The sequence below is a fragment of the Pinus tabuliformis genome, chromosome 2_2 (genome assembly GCF_031772625.1).
Source record: "Pinus tabuliformis cultivar Carrire ecotype Pingquan chromosome 2_2, CPIR1, whole genome shotgun sequence".
NCBI classification, from domain to species: Eukaryota; Viridiplantae; Streptophyta; class Pinopsida; order Pinales; family Pinaceae; genus Pinus; species Pinus tabuliformis.
The window spans coordinates 1,272,829,085-1,272,846,226 of NC_142300.1; the positions used below are offsets into that span (position 1 = coordinate 1,272,829,085).

The following is a 17,142-nucleotide window of genomic DNA, read 5'->3' on the forward strand; positions in this document are numbered from 1 at the left end:
AAGTACATGCTCAACACATTACAAATCATCAACTGAAAGAATTAGAAACAAGCACACAAGTGACACCATTGTTTTTGGACTAATGTCCCCGAAAAAACCCAATGCTGGAAAACCAGTGCAACGATCTGAGGGTTTGATTTATTAAGCAGTTTTAGAATACAATCTAGGTGCCAAATCCGGCTCACCCAACAGAGAAAAATCTCGGCAGTAGTACCTCTCTACTCGGAAGCAGATATTCCAGCTAAAACCCCGGATAAACACTCCGGCAGCTCCACAGCTCCAATTTGCCCCACGAAACCCCAGCGTCAACCTCTAGGGACTGCTTCAGCCTCTCTCTATCCCAGCATTACCCCAGCGTCACTCTGGCTTGGCCTACGTCAGCCTCTGGAGGCACTGCGTCAGCCCTCTAGCCCTCTGCGTCACCCACGTTGGCCCTCTGAGGCACTACGCAGCTCCTGGATGGCTCTGCGTGAACCCTTGGCTGCTTTTGTGTCCCTCTCTTCGGCTACTGCGCTGATCCTCTTGGTGCTATCTCTGCCTCTCTGCTTCTGTATTCACTACCCCTCAACTGCAACTCTGATCACTCTCTCAACTTTCTCAGCAAACCTAGCCCCAGAAAGTCGAAATCTTGATCTCTTGGTGTGTTCTCCAAGTGACCCTCAAGCCTCCTCTTATACTTTTCTCGTTGACAAATCAACGGCCGAGATTAAGTCCCTAATCAATGGCTAAGATTAGATTTGGCTTGATCCATGCCTTTTGGACCATTCTAACACAGTTTTATATTAATTCACATTAATATTTTAATTTCCCTAAGTTTAGACTTAGGGACTCCATTAAAAATATGAATTATTTTAATATCTCTCAAACTGTTTAGAATCTGCCCAAACCCTTTCTGGGTATTGTAGATCTCATGTGCCCTAGCCTCTCCACCAATTTTTGTGGCTAGAGCACACATCTGATGCTACCCCAAATCAACACTTGTATCATGTAAAGAAATTTATTCTTGAGTCAAAAGTGTCATTTGTCACCTCCTCACCAAGTCAGCCTTGTCCTGATGAAATCGGCCTGGATTAGGGCTATTCAACCCAATAGAATCTGTATAAATAGAGGCAACTTGACTCATTTGGAAGCACACACTCACAAGTTCGATCTACAAGAGAGAGGACGAAAAAGAGATCTAATTGCAGAAGAAGAAGACCTAATTGAAGAAACAAAATTGAGGTTTTGGGCATCTATCTCTCACACGTGTGAAGTCTTCTAGGGTTTTTGGACAAGTAGCTGGGGGCCGAAATTCTGTAGTAGTTGCAGGTCCGAATTTTTGTAGCTGGGGAGCTGAAATTCTGGATTGAAGCTGCATCTGAAGAGCTGACACTTGGAGACTTTGGCAGAATACATCTACTTGAAAGAAGGGCTGACTTGGTGATTGGAGGAGGTCTTTGTCTAGGTCAAAAGGGTCTTGGATTGTCTCACCTTGATTTGAATCTACTAGTAGAAGAGTTTGTTATGTTTTCCACTAGATAGGGGTTTTTCCCTACCTGAGTGCCTATATCTTGTGTTCCGTGTTCTTGTCATCATACATATTAATTTGGTAATTGCTTGATGAAAGATAACATAATAAATAAGTAAAAGAAGCCAACATACATTACAAGTAATTATCAAGAAAATAAGAATCAAACCCTAATATCTACATGCATTGATTTCTCAACAGAACATTGGTAATTCATGATTATTGGATGGTTCTTGGGATACTATAATAAGTGTAACTCACTAATAAATAACCCTGCTGTCCTCACTGTCAATTCTAACGAAAACGGACTTGGTAATTTCATGGTTATTCATTGCACTTAAACAAACACATTTCACAACTCCTTGCTGTCCTAATACAAAGTTATAGTTATTGGCATATGATCTCTTAATTGTGGAATGCTCTCTTGATGATGATAACAAGCTTTCAATCCTTAATGCTCCTAAATATGGTGAATGAATCATCTAATGTCTGATTTGTATGGACAATTTGTGATTCATTTTCAAATGTTATTATGCCATTGGGTATACTCTTCAGTGTTCACTATTATTTCATGTTATATGGTTAATGGAGCAAGATCTATCCAATTTCCAAGCACAATTTTGTCGCATGAATGAGCACACTTATCTAATTAAACTCATTTAAAGTTTGTTCATAAACAATGACTTGATCTACGATTTACTCACTCAAACTCGCCTTCCAACTTAAGAGTGAATAGTGTCAAGTTTCCTAAAGCTCCATCGAGCCAAATTTGAGAACTCCCCTTCCTTACTCAATGACTTAGCTTAGCTTGACCTTTAAGCATTCCCCACCTTGAAAAGGATACCTTTCCCTGTAAAAGTGGGGCAAGGCCATTGGTGTGACAACGGGTGGCTTTCCTGAGAGTTGCTGATAGGCTCTCCCATTGAGGTCAGGACATTTCCCTCTAAGAGAGTTTAAGCAGTAACACAACATTATGTAAGACCCTTTAAAGAAACTGATTAATGTGACATTTTGTGCTGCATGCAAGAGAGTATAAATAAAACAAAATGAAGGTAACTGTAAAAGGCATACCTGCTCCAATAAAGCTCAAATGAATGGGGCAGATACTATGATCCAACTCAGACATCACTGGCCTTGTTACATCATGTTCAGATTGGAAATTCTGACATGCACTGCCAATAAACTTATCATGCACTTTTCTATCAACAATCCCATTGTACCCAACTTCTTCAAAAGCATTGCCAAATCTACTACCGTTGTTGAGAAGACTCTGCTCCTTTCCTTCAAGAGGATTCACTAAGGGCTCATGGAGAAGCAAATACTTGTCTTCCTTCATATCATGCTTAGAAGGCCAGATATCTCTATCATCAGCAAGAGAGACAATAGTGGAGCCATTGACTTCAGGAATCAAATCAGCTTTCTTAAGATTCTCGACTGTATTCAAAATTAATTGACACTGATCCTTTATTTTTTTATGCCCCGATGTCAGAGACTCACCAATAGACCCTAAATGCATTTCCTTCTGCTGCAGAGCAAGTAGGAAGGGAAGAGGAAGAATAGGACCCAATAAAATCTGAGCATCATTTTGCTCAGAAAAATGATGCTCACTTTTAATCTGTAAGTTCTGCAAATGAAAAACTGGCATCCGTACATAATCAGGAGGGAATATCTGTAGAAAATCTGGAGGTAAGTTCCTTTTCGATGAACAAAGATCTGAATATGTTGCAACAGCCAACTCCAAAAGGTCCATAGGCAAGCTCATCCACAATCTCTGTAATGAAATTTCATATCTGGACGTGTAAAGGTTGACACCAGAAAAGCAATAACAGCATAGTTACACCACACACAGATGCTGAATCGTTGAAAGTGGGAAGAAAAAACAGAGTATGCAAATTAGAAACTATAAAAAGAAAATGAAGTTGGATTTAACCACATGTAGCATGAGATAAGGCCATCTTACTTCTAAAGCATTTCCCATGTCACACAAATGCTTATGTCTCATGGACATTAACTGTTGGGTATGTGTTATATTCATTGCATGACTAATGCCCCGAAAAAACAAAAAACAAAACAAAACAAATTGGGTGGTTTTTTGCATCCATTTTCAGCAGTTTACGTCAAACAGTTTTCACTGTTAGCGATTTTTGGGGTGCATGGTGATTTTGTCCATGGTTTTGTAGATCCAGTCAAAGGAACTACGGTTATATTCTAATCCATGGTAAATGGATTGCGGCTTTATGAATGCTCGGGCATGTAATATAATGTATTATAATTTATAACACTGTAAAGGAAAATAATGAAAAATCAATCTGAGTTTCCCGGTTTTGCGTTCCAGGAGAAAAATCTGTATATATTTTGTGTGATTACTATTGTATCTTTTCTGCTAGTTGTTATATAAAAAAATAATAATTAATAGTTATTAGGAAAAGGGCATGATCAAAGATCATGCCCATTCACCAAGAGGCACCCAAGGCAGTATAAAGACAGGGGCCTCCCACAAATTGTAATCATCTTCTATCTTTTAATAATAATAAATATGAATTTGCTGAGTATTTGAATGTGTTTGTGCCATCTGGCATCGGAGCAGTTCGTTCTTGGTCTGGAGCTACACAGTCCAGTTTCATTTTGGTCACAGGGTTAAAACCTACATTAACTACAGGGGTCAACCAAGCACCAACTTCAAGGATAGATAATTTGTTGCAAACGCAGGACCATATTGACCATTATTTTTGAGTGACATGTTATGAGAAGTAAGAAGATCTAGAATGTTCAGGCTGATGGAAAAAGTTAACTTTGTTTTGTTTATCTCCACTATCTTGAAGACTTGTCCATTGATTTTGAGTGACATGGTACCATCAACAAGCAGAGTTGTAGAGTTGAGGCTGATGGTAAAAGTTAAATTTTCTTCGTTTATCTTTCACAATACCATACATGTTTGGAAGCAAAAGAGGAGCCTCTCAGCTACATGCACAGATGTGAAATCAGTTTCATGCATTTAGCAAGGTAAGATGAGATAAAAGGTTTTCCTAAGTATGGATGCATAAGTCAGGAATACATGTGAGAGTAGGTTTCATGTTTTATACCCTTTTATATGAGGCACGTTGATGCCCACATGCTCAGCTTTGGGAATACAAGTACAATAAGCTATTAAGAATGCAATTACATTAAAGTATTTCTACAGGATAGTGAACTACAAGATTCTTCATGAACTACATGGATTCTTACCAGAGAGTAGAATGATTTAATGATAATGTAAAAATCAGGTTGCAGAATGTACCTAACTGTCAAATAAAATAAAGATTCCACAGTAGCAAAAGAGAAAGGATACATGCTGCAAGGGATTGTAATGTGATGGAGGATGTCACTTAACGGAGGAAGAGTACCAAGCATATTAGCATTATTGGCCTCACTGAGTCCACCAGTGAACTCATCCAAAAGCACCTGACCTGCATTTGAAAATTGTCATTTCGAAGGCAACACACACCTGTTGAATTGAACTTGTAAACAAATGTCTTCATGATCAGTGTTCTCTGTTAATTAGTGCTCTTAACGATTAAAAAAATAAGGTGCAGCATCCAGCAATGCTTTTTGTTACCTGAGTACTTCAATAAATCCCTTTCATTTTTATTGTGCTCAAGGCAGGAAGCAGAACTTGACAATATTCCATCCTCCAGAGTATAGCCACTTTTTAAATCTTTAAAAGCCGTTAAATGAAAAAAATAAAAGAATCAACATCTTGGTTAAGAAAGCAAAGAATATTCCCCAATGAAACATCAGGTATGAAGCATCATGAATGAATCATTAAGGCTTGAGAAAAATGAACATCCGTATGAAAAGGATACAATGTGCAAAATACAAAAGTCTTCTGTAAATATGTTCAGCACTCTTTGGATGATCCACTGCCAGCAGTCATGAGACATTGAAGTCATTAGCTGACAATGTACTAATTAAAATAGCATTTTTTACCACAACATAAATTGAATGTAATGAATTGCTATGGAGTCAAGATTCTTACAATTTGAATGGTGAGATGGTGTCATAAACTTAGTAATAAACCCAGAAGAAGCTTCACTCTTTGGTCTCCTTTTTGTAAGCTTCCTTGAAGCTTGATATTGTTGTGATACAAGATCACCGGCTCCTGTCAAATGCATGAGACTGAAACCCAGGAAAGAGCTCTCTTCAGATTTGTCTGAACTAATAGGTGATGCTATTATTGAAGGCTGGTCAGAAATTATGCAAAGGCCAGATATGCTTTCTGTTTGTGTATTCAAATAAGAACTGCTAAACTTTGAATACAAGAAATCTGTGGAGTGTAGATTATTTTGAGCATCCAGATCATTTGCATTTTCTTCAGGGTAAATGTCATTCCCAATGAATATCTTTGAAGGGTGTTCCCACGCATATAGTACATCAGGAATGTCTGAACTATCTGAAAATGGAAGAATATGTTTCCCATTTTTACAAAGGCTTAAATCATCCAATGGTCGGGGACCATAACAAAATACTCGGATTTCCCCAGCTTTGAAAGATGTAGCTAAAATTGCATAACCTGAAATAAGCATGGAGCAAGAATATAAGTATTCAACAAGTCAAATTGCATAGCAAGGTCAGCACATGCTATTTCAAACGTAATAGTAGGATTTGAATTTTTGCCATGGATACCAAAGATGCAACTTATTTCAAAAGGAGTTTTATTGCAAAACAATGAATTTCAGTTATTTCCATGAGAACAGTGACATGCTAGACAAAAGATACAAAAACATTGAATGAAAGAAAACAAAACTCTTGATGTGTTGTAGGTTTGTAACTTTGTAAAGAAGTAAATCAAACAGGAACAACTCAATGCTGTCAAAATATAGGGATCTACACTCAAATGATGCTATGTGTTTTATGTATTTTGTTGTAATGCCCCCGACCACTTAGGAAGCATATGAAGGAGTCTGCCGTGAAAATTTCAACTACTGAAATCCTATTGCAGCATCTGGAATTAATTCTTCTAACTGTCAATTAATTTAGCAGTTTATTGCTACGGCAACAACGAATTAATCACACTGCAATCTTTACAAATAAAAATATTGCAGAAGATAAACTGGAAACTGAGAAAATACTGGCACACACACAAATTATAACACCGCTATTTTTGGACAAATGTCCCTAGACCATTGAAGATCACTTGAAGACTCCATGCCCGAGGATATGTCAGAGACTTCATGTACCATCAGAGTTCATATATCTTCAGAGCTTTTAAGCTCTTCTTCTTCTTCTCATCTTCTTCTATATTGTACTCAAATTTCGCAAGCCCTACAGGGATGTTGTAAAGTGATGTTAGTATGATGAATTGAGTCATGTAATAGGCCTAGGTAACTTGGGGCATTGTCATCAAGTGAGTTTACTTTGGGAATATATTTTTTACTTGGTTAATTATTGGTACTTTTTAGCACTTAATAATTAATTGAGTTTTTTCTTCCAAGCTATTACCTCAAAGCCGAAGTGCGGCTTGATGGCAAGGCCTTGGGTGAATCCTAGTGTATAGAGTCATTGTATATTATCATACTAGATCACTCGTAAAGTTTCGCAGAATTTGATTAGGTCTAGGGGTCAGTTCTTTAATTTTTAAAATTTCCCTCAAGACTGATATTTTAATAAATTATGATTGTAAAATATAATAAGTGATCTCTAGAGAAGTTGTATGGGGTATGTGTGCTCAAAATTATACCTCTCGGCCTCAACTTTCTACTAAGACACACTTTGAGAAGTAAAAAATGAGTTCTAGACCCTCAAAACCCACTTTTCCTAAGTTTTATGGAAAATGTGGCAATAAATTAGCCCATAAATTAAATAAATGGAGAAAAATAAATATCCACACATGTCAAAATGATGTGGAAATGAGATGGAAATTCATCAAAAAGTCAAAGTCAAGTTAGAAAGTGATGTGGACTCCACCTAGGCCACAAATCAAGGAAGTCAAATTTCTCAAAGATGGAACCATGAGTTCCAAAAGACAAAAATGCACTTTTTGTGGAGATAACTCAAGTTTAGAGGAGTGATCAAGAGTTTACTCAAGATATGATTCGATTTCATGGAGAGGGAGTGGAGAAGTGGTCTCCTACCACTCTAGTCCTCTCCACATGTGTCCTCCTTCATCTTCCACGAGTCCCTCTTCTTGGATAGTGTGGGCCTCCTTGGAGGATTTGACTTGCATGAGGTTACATTGGGATTCTCACCATTCTACATTGGGATCTCCACCATTCTTCATTGGGATTGGCTCCCATTTCTCTATTTAAGTGAGCTTTGGGCTCTCACTTTGTATCTTTGAAACGAGTTATTGGGCTTAAGGAGACTTTGTTAGATTGTGTACTTACTTTCATATAATAAAAAGACTTTGGGGTATTACATTGTTGGTGTTCTCCTTCTCTCTTTAAGGTGATATTGTTTTGATTTATGTGTTTTACTCTCTACATGCAATTTGGATTATGTTAGCTATCATCTTGTCATTCATTGAGGATTATGTTGAAATTTCTAATTCTGACACATTAGAAATCCCTACTGCATTATCCGGTTTATTTCACCCACTTGTTTATTCCATTAACAAGTTATTTATACATATAAATACTGAAAATAAACACAAATGCAGCATTAACTCATACACAGATCATCAACTGAAAAACTGAGACAAACACACAAGGGACACTGTTATTTTTGGACAATCGTCCCCGAAAAAACCCAATGCAGGAAAACTGATGCAGCAATTCTGAGGGTTTTATTATTATGCAGATTTCTTGAGTACAACTAGGGTGCCAAACTGGCTCACCCAATAGAGATTTTTACATGGTAGTAATACCTCTTCTCGGAGACAAATATTCAACAAGTCTGCCCCATGAAAATCCTTCCAGCGCTTCTCCAAGGCTCTGCGTCATCCCTGCTAGCCTCAGCGTAGAAAAACCCAATGCGGGAAAATCGGTGCAGCAGTTCTGAGGGTTTTATTATTATGCAGATTTCTTAAGTACAACTAGGGCACCAAATCGGCTCACCCAACAGAGATTTTTACACGATAGTAATACCTCTTCTCGAAGACAAATATTCAACAAGTCTGCCCCATGAAAATCCTTCTAGCGCTTCTCCAAGGCTCTGCGTCATCCCTACTAGCCTCATGATAGCTCTAGAACCCTCTACGTCAACCTTCTGCCTCTCAGCGTCATCTCTCTAGCCTTCTGTGTCACCCACGCAAGCCCCTCAACCTCTATGCAATCTCTAGCTGCCTCTATGTGGCTCCTGTTGCCTCTGTGTCAGCCTCCTCAGTCATTGCGCTGACCCTCAGGCACTATCTCTGCCTCTCTGCTATGCACTCATTGCCCCTCGCTGCAACAGATCACTTGATCGAATTTTCTCAGCAAACCCAGCTTCAGAAAATCGAACTGACTGATCAATCTTAGTGTATCTCCAACTGACCCTCAAGCCTCCTCTTATACTTTTCCTGTTGAGTCTTCAACGGCCGAGATTAAGTCCCTAATCAACAGCTAAGATTAGATTTGGCTTGATCCATGTCATTTAGAACATTCTCACCCAGTTTTATATTAATGCCCATTAATATTTTAATTTTCCTAAGTTTAAACTTAGGAACCCCATTAAAAATATTTTAATATCTCTCTAACCGGATGGAATTTCCCCAAACCATTTCTAGGTCTTGGAGATCTCATGTGCTTTAGCCTCTCCACCAATTTTCATGGCTAGAGCACATTCGATGCTACCACAAATCAACACTCCCTCTTAGCTAGGAATGTGCTCTAATAATGCTCCACCACTGAACATCACATTGATCGTCCCACACCAGTACCTGTGTTGATGCTTGGCCTACTGCCCAACATCCATTGCACTGCTGCTTCCTATACTGCTACCCATGGCTCTACCACTGCCACTACTACATCTGTACTGTAACTCCCTCTCAACATGCTGCCCATAGCACTGTCACTACTAATTGTTGCACTACAACTCAGTTATCGAGATGTAAGTAACTGATCTACCTAATTCTGACATCCCTATCAGTCCAAAAGCCTCTTGATGCTAAAGGTACCTCTGTTGCTATCTTGTGCTCCCTCTGTTACCTCTGCGCTGCTGCAACCACCTTTGTGCCTCTCGCACTGCTGCAAACACCTTTGTGCCTCTCCACTGTTGCAACCACCTCTGTGCCTCTCGCACTGCTGCAACCCCCACTGTGCCGCTACAGACTTCTGCACTCTAGCAATGCCTCGTCACTCCATCACATCTTGCTTCTACCGACATCTGTCATCCTACTACTATCATTCAGGGCTCCCGTAGCCGGATATGATCCAAGAGTTTGGGTACCTCAAGGATCCTGCCCCTCATCTTCTTTAGTGCTCTTGACTATAGCTCGAATTCACCCCACCTCTTCTCTAGAGGTGCATGAGCACTCATGGCATAGTCGTCATCAGTCTCGACTTCTTTCTCTGCCTTAGCCGAAGCTGCCTTGGAGTCAAAAGCCTCTCCCTTGTTCTTCTTCCTAAGACACTGGGATGCATAATGACCTAGCTCCCCACAATGGAAGCAGTTCACCTTCGAAATATCTTTCTTCTTCCTCTTCCCCTGTTATCCTACAGATGCCAGAATCGCATCTTCCTCCTCCACTTTCTTGATTCGACCTCCTTTGTTGCTACTCCCCGCCTTGGTCAACCATCTAATCTCTTCTTGGCGAAGAGTTGCCCACATCTCTTCGCATCCTGGACGAGTAGCTCTACCCAAAATGCCTTGGACAAATGTCTCCCACTCCTCGGAGACTACATTCAGGGCCGTCCTCACCATGAACTCTTGATCTAGCGTGGCCCCTATGGAAGTAACTTGCTTCTAAATCTCTTGCAATCTGAGGAGGTATAGATCTATCGACTCCCCCTTCTGCATCTGATGCGACAGCAGCTAATTCTCTAATAGCATCTTCTACTGCATCGAAGTGCCCTGATACAATGTCGTCAAAGTATCGCACATCTCCTTTGTCATGTTCTTTTCGGCAATATGTGGTACAAAATGATCCTTGACCCCATCAAGGATTATGCACTTTGCTCTCGCCATTGCATCCTCATACTTTTCATTATCATCTGGGTCTACTGGGATAGCCACGGTTCTCAAGGCAAAGCCCTTGATGCGATGTCTATCCAAGACTGACAGGATCCTAGCCTTCCAGATGACAAAGTTGGAAGCCTTGTCCAACCTGTCCTGATCCCTTAGTCCATTCACTGCCATCTCCGCTCCTCTTCTGGACTCCCTCTGAGATTCGACTTCCCTCCTAGAAATCTCCCTCTAAGTCCTGATTTCCCTGCTGGAAATCTTCCCACCAAATGTCGAACCGCTCCTCTCCAATCCTCTTTGCAACTGCAACTCGGATCTGGATTTCTTGGCTAGAAATCCGTCAAGGCAGCGACTCCCTCTACCTTGGTTCTGTCTCGTTAGGTATTGTCTTGCTCGATAGAAACAACACACCACCATCTTCTCAACCCACAATCTACTCACAGCTCCCTATGCCCTGACAACTGAAGAAATAGAGCCCTCCAGCTCTGTGCAATCTCAACAAAGGCTGAATCAATCCTCTGGCCAACTGAGTCAAACCTACCCGGCTGAGTAGGATGACGTGGCTCTTCGTGAGCCTCTTCTACCTCTCTCTTCCTCTGCGCTGGCCTTCTCTTTGGCTCGAAATGATGACGCAGGCCCTTTGCATCACTCCTCTACTGCCTTCTGCTTAGGAGCAGCTTTGTCTCTCGGGACAACGACTATTGCTGCAAATTTCGATATCTGTTGGTGCCTTCAGTCCTCCTGTGATCTACAACCCTCTGATACCATGTTGAAATTTCTAAGTCTGACACGTTAGAAATCCCCAATGTGTTATCTGGTTTATTTCACCTACATTTTTATTCCATTAACAAGTTATTTATACATATAAATACTGAAAATAAACACAAACGCAGCCTTAACTCATATACAGATCATCAACTGAAATACTGAGACAAACACACAAAGGACACCGTTGTTTTTTGACAATCATCCCCGAAAAAACCCATTGCAGGAAAACCGGTGAAGCAGTTCTAAGGGTTTTATTATTATGCAGATTTCTTCAGTACAACTAGGGTGCCAAACTGGCTCACCCAACAGAGATTTTTACACAGTAGTAATACCTCTTCTCGGAGATAGATATTCAGCAAATTTGCCCCACGAAAATCCTTTTGACGCTTCTCCAAGGCTCTACGTCAGCCCCGCTAGCCTTAGCGTAACTCTAGAACCCTTTGCGTAAGCCTTCTGCCTCTCTGCATCAGCTCTCTGGCCTTCTGCGTCACCCAGGCAGGCCCCTCAGCCTCTGCACAGTCTCTAGCTGCCTCTACGTGGCTCCTGCTGCCTCTGTGTCAGCCTCCTTAGTCACTGCGCTGACTCTCAGGGACTATCTCTGCCTCTCTGTTTATGTGCTCACTGCCCCTTGCTGCAACAGATCACTTGTTCAAATTTTCTCAGCAAACCCCGCTCCAGAAAATCGAACTGATTGATCAATGTTGGTGTATCTCCAACTGACCCTCAAGCCTCCTCTTATGCTTTTCCTGTTGAGTCTTCAACGACCAAGATTAAGTCCCTAATCAACGGCCAAGATTAGATTTGGCTTGATCCATGTCATTTAGAACATTATTACCCAGTTTTATATTAATATCCATTAATATTTTAATTTTCTTAAGTTTAGACTTAGGAACCCCATTAAAAATATTAATTATTTTAATATCTCTCTAACCAAATGGAATTTCCCCAAACCATTTATGGGTCTTGGAGATCTCATGTGCTTTAGCCTCTCCACCAATTTTCATGGCTAGAGCACATCCGATGTTACCACAAATCAACAGATTAATACATGCAAGCTATCTTGTGTTTATTTCTTATTAGAGAAATACTCTTAGATTGAGAAGCACTGGATGATTTTAGGAGGAATCTCTAGCCTTCTCACCTATTGTACTATCTAACTCCTTTATGAATGCTAATGTATATTTCCAAGTGTGTAGAAAATGTTTTAAAGTTTTGTGAAGGATTACTTGGGCGTGGGAGTAATCTCCAATAGACTAACTCACTCTCAAGCTCAAGGATTGAAGGAACCAATCAATTTTTGTTAGGATATTCCGACACATAGGAAATAGTTAAGTATAACTTGGTCTAGTGTAGAGTTAGGTAAAGTGTGTTTCTTTACTATGTACTTTCGTAACTTACAATCCGACAGTCACAATATGTTCTAGACATGAAGTAATCTGACGATTCATTCTCTCCTCGATATTACCAACACTCGATCCATGGCTTAACACCCAATTGGTCCATGATCTCTATTTAAAGAGCATGGAGAGTCATTTGTAAGGTGACCATTTATGAGAGAAGCTTATGTAAATTTTATTTCTTTTACATTAACAAATTGCCTGAAGTGGTCGCGTTGGCTCAGGCCGTGGACTGTTTCCCTCTTTGAGGGTTTTAACCATGTTATGGATCTGATATAAAAATATAAGACAATGCAAATAAACACAGAAATAACAAGATTTGAATAGATAGAAATGCTTCTCTATTGATATCAAACCCTTAAGGTAGGGCAACACCATACATTCACTCCTTAAGGAAGGAGAACACTCCACAAGCCATATGCTTTTTCATAAAATATTCCTTGACATCTCTCAACAGGGAGTCTCTAGCCTCTATATAGGCCTCATACATACAATACCATGGGTCATTACCATGATTCCCTCAATACCATCTATCTAATACCATGGGCTTATTACATTATTGTTAACTACTTGTGGTCCCTTACATAATATGGGTTAACCACCTTATTTATTACTATAGCCCATCCCATTATTACATTATTCCCTTGGGTACCTCCCTTTGTACCCCATATTATCCCCCCTAGGTATACTACATTCCACCCCCCTTAACATGTTTCGTCCCCGAAACATGGGAAGAACACAAATAATAATATCTACTCAAAAGAGTAGTCCACTGGTACCATGCACGTGCATCTAGCCATCCCAGAGAAAGGTGAACCATCGATCTAGCTGGTGCCTCGCTCGCTTGAGATGGAAGCTGACCGTCGCGGCTCTTCTATGTGGATCGTCGCTCCTCTCTATCTGTCATGCTGGGGTTGTTGTCCTTGTGGCTAATTTGTTGCCATCTTGTTGGTTGTTTTCTTGCGGGATGATGTGGGTGGTGATATGCTGAAGTTTTAACCCACGGTGTCTTTTTCTTTAATTCACCACCTAATGGAGCCTGATTGGTAGCTGGTACATGTTGTGTGGCCTGTTGTTGTTTCTTATCTTCCAATATTACCTCAACCACTAAGTCCTCATCCAATGTAACATTTTCTGCTTCAGCCTCCTTGGACTCTACCTATTTTTCTGGTACCTGGTTTGATGTTTGTGTTTGGTTGTCTACCATCAATGGCTCATCATCTGATATGTCAGTCGCTGGAACATCTTCTACTTCAGCCTCCTTGGACTCTACCTATTTATTGATGGAAATATCTTGTAATGTAATTTTCTTCTTTTTATACCAGAGCTTCAAGAATTTCTTCTGCACATTATTATTTATAGCACCCACCGATTCCATCCAAGGGTATCCCAAAACAACATCCTCATTAGCCCCATCTGAAGCATAAAAATCAAAATGCAATACATACTTGTCCATAGAAATCTTCAAATATTTATAGACTTGAACATCCTCATTATTAACCTGTATATTTTCAATCTGTTTTGCTGGAACTTGCAATTTTTTTGCCAAATTGACATTGATAAAATTATGCTGACAACTAGGATTTATACACACAACAATTTTCTCCTTCTGAATGAATCCATGAACCTGCAATAAGGAAATACCAATAGAAAATAACTCCTTACATGTCCCATTCTCCTGTTTTCTAGTATGAGACCATTTGTCTAAAAGGACTCTTTCAAATTCTTCATCTGAAAGTTTGGACAACTGTTGGCGGTCAAGTGAGAACCACCATCTGGCAGCCTCATCTTTCATACTAAGCGACACTGAAATCTTCCAAAGTGTCCCATATGTGAACTTTTGTCTCTGTATGAATTCTTCAATAGTAGGGCTATCATCTTTCCCTGTAAAATTAAGAGCCGCCATGAAGAGTGTTTTGAAAAATTCACTCACTTGGCGAAAATTTGAAATGGCCACAATTCAGTAAATATTGCTCAGAATCCCTATTATGACTTGTTTTCGGAAATGGAACAACCATTCTACATCTTCCCATGTGATATAAATCTCGATCTAGGCACTGGAATTTCCTATTCGCGCTGCAACTGATCCAGGTGGATATTGGTGGCCACCTGCCAAGTCCACCTGGGCCCCCACCATTATCTTTCTCAGCATTTTCAGTTTCCTTAATTGTAGCACAACTTACTATTTTTAGCAGTTTTTCGGGTCCTAAACTTCCGGAGCCATTTTGAGGCCCTAAACGACGTCTTTTTGGGAATCTGGGGCAACATGGGTCCATAGACCGATGTTGCCTCCCAAAGTGGTAGTACTCGGATAGATCTTTCTAACGAGCTATCGTGTGCGTCAAACGGAGATCGTATGCCAAAGTTACGACCCCGGGAAATTGATGTACCAATTTACCCAAAACGGGGCCCACAATTTGGCGTTTCATCTTCTAGGGTTAGGTTTTGGAATGTTAAGGGTTTTTCATTGTTTCTCAACAATAAATAGGCCTTCGAGCCTCATTGTAAGACAGTTCAGAGGCATGTAGCCATCACATCTCTTCTCAGAGATAAGCTACCATCGCCCTAGCTGGTTTATTTCCATTTCTGATTGTAAGCATATTTCAGTATTTTCCATTAATGAAATGAAGTATTATTTCCGCTGCATCTTTGTGTATATGGTTATCTCTGTAATCTGTTGCGTTCCTGTTTAAATCCGGATCAGTGGTATCAGAGCGGTCTGCTTTTTCTCTGTTTTTCTTTGCATGTCCCCAACAAGGTCGGGATATAAGGAGTTAGGGCTTGAACTGGTTGAACCTTTGCAAGACCAGCCTCGCAAATCCCGACGGCCTCCCATGGCGGACGAGAAGAAAGACGAGGGGGCAGGAGATCCCATCAAAATCTTGCTCGAAGAAGCCCTCGAGCGACAACGGAACGCGATGATGGATAGCTTTGCCCAGATCCTTCAGCGGCTACCCAGAAGCGGCGCATCGGCTTCCAGCAACTACTCTGGAAACGCCACACCCTTTAAGGTACAAGTTAATTTTGAAATCCCCATATTCGAGGGTCAGATAGACGCAGATGCCGTAGATAAATGGTTAAATCTGCTAGAGGGTTATTTTTCTGTTTATGAATTTTCGAGTCGGGAAAAGATTGTTTTTGCTCTTCTCAAAGCAGCCCCCCACGTCAAGGACTGGTGGGAAACCTACTGCGAGCAGAAGGATGAAAGTACTGGCTCACTATTTTCAGCCGCACCCACCTGGGATTCGTTCCGGGATGCCATCAAGGAGCAGTACTACCCTGTTGGAAGCTATGAGGATGAATACATAAAGTGGACCACGCTGCGGTAGGGAAGGGACCAAGACGTGCCGGAGTTCACCAATCTTTTCCATACCCTTCGCACAAAGTTGGGTATCAAGGATTCGGAGCAACATTTGATACTCAAATATCGTGGCTGTCTGCACAAGTACATCCAGGAAGAAATACAATTCCTAAATATCCCCTCGCTCGGCGCAGCATACCGATATGCCGTCAAGGTCGAGCAGAAGTTTAAACAAAAGAAGCGAGACTTTGGATCTGCGAATCCAAAGCAGGGGAAAGGTGCCCCTAAACCACAGAACAAAGGACAAAGCCAAGGCAGGACAGCCCAAGACAACCAGCGGAAGCTGCAAGCAAAGAACAGCGCCGCGAAGCCGAGAAAGGACACTGGAAAATGGTGCGAGTTCCATAAGAGCTCCACTCACAACACAAGTGAGTGTCGGGCCAAGCAGTCACTAGTGGCTGAGCTGAAGGTTTCAGAATCAGATGCATGTTCCGACTCTGAGTCAGAACCCGATAAGGGGTATGAAAAAGGGAAGCAGATCATTGATGCGGATCCCAGCGCCACTGTTGCTACCGCAAAGATCCAGAAAAATGAACCCGAAGATCCAGAGGAGGAGGAGCGTCTCTTCCACTCCCAGATGTGGGTAAAGGGCTCCCCGATACAGTTCATTGTTGATAGCGGGAGTCAAAAGAACCTCATTTCGACAGAGGTCGTGAAGCGGTTGGGCTTACCGACCATAGCACATCCACAACCATACACCATTGGGTGGCTTCACCAAGGATGAGATCTTCGCGTGAGCCAACAGTGTCGCCTTCCATACAACATCAAGCCCTTCACGGATGAGGTATTGTGTGACATTGCTCCCCTTGAAGTTTGTGATGTATTACTAGGACAACCATACTTGTGGAAGCGACATGCTGTGTATGAATCAAGGCCCCGTGCTGTTATTATTACATTGGGAAATAAGTTGTTCAGGATACCAGAGGTAGCCCCACCTGCCGCCATCTCTTTGATTACTGCGAAACAATGCAGTAAGATCATTTCCAAAACCAGGAAATTTGTTTTCCTGATGATACGCCCTCAAGGAAAGA

General features: G+C 41.0%; 1 protein-coding gene across 2 annotated transcripts in view; it reads right to left on the reverse strand.

Annotated features, from left to right (window-relative positions):
* LOC149198119 (uncharacterized) overlaps positions 1-17,142 on the reverse strand; it is a 364,260-nt gene that overhangs the window by 86,604 nt on the left and 260,514 nt on the right. For both annotated transcript variants that reach the window (XM_089406104.1, XM_089406105.1), the window contains exons 11-15: positions 5,523-6,056; positions 5,350-5,406; positions 5,103-5,201; positions 4,836-4,953; positions 2,579-3,297 (exon numbers count right to left, since the gene is read on the reverse strand). In XM_089406104.1, coding sequence (XP_089262230.1) covers positions 2,579-3,297; positions 4,836-4,953; positions 5,103-5,201; positions 5,350-5,406; positions 5,523-6,056 — 1,527 coding nt within the window. The remainder of the gene's footprint in view (positions 1-2,578; positions 3,298-4,835; positions 4,954-5,102; positions 5,202-5,349; positions 5,407-5,522; positions 6,057-17,142) is intronic.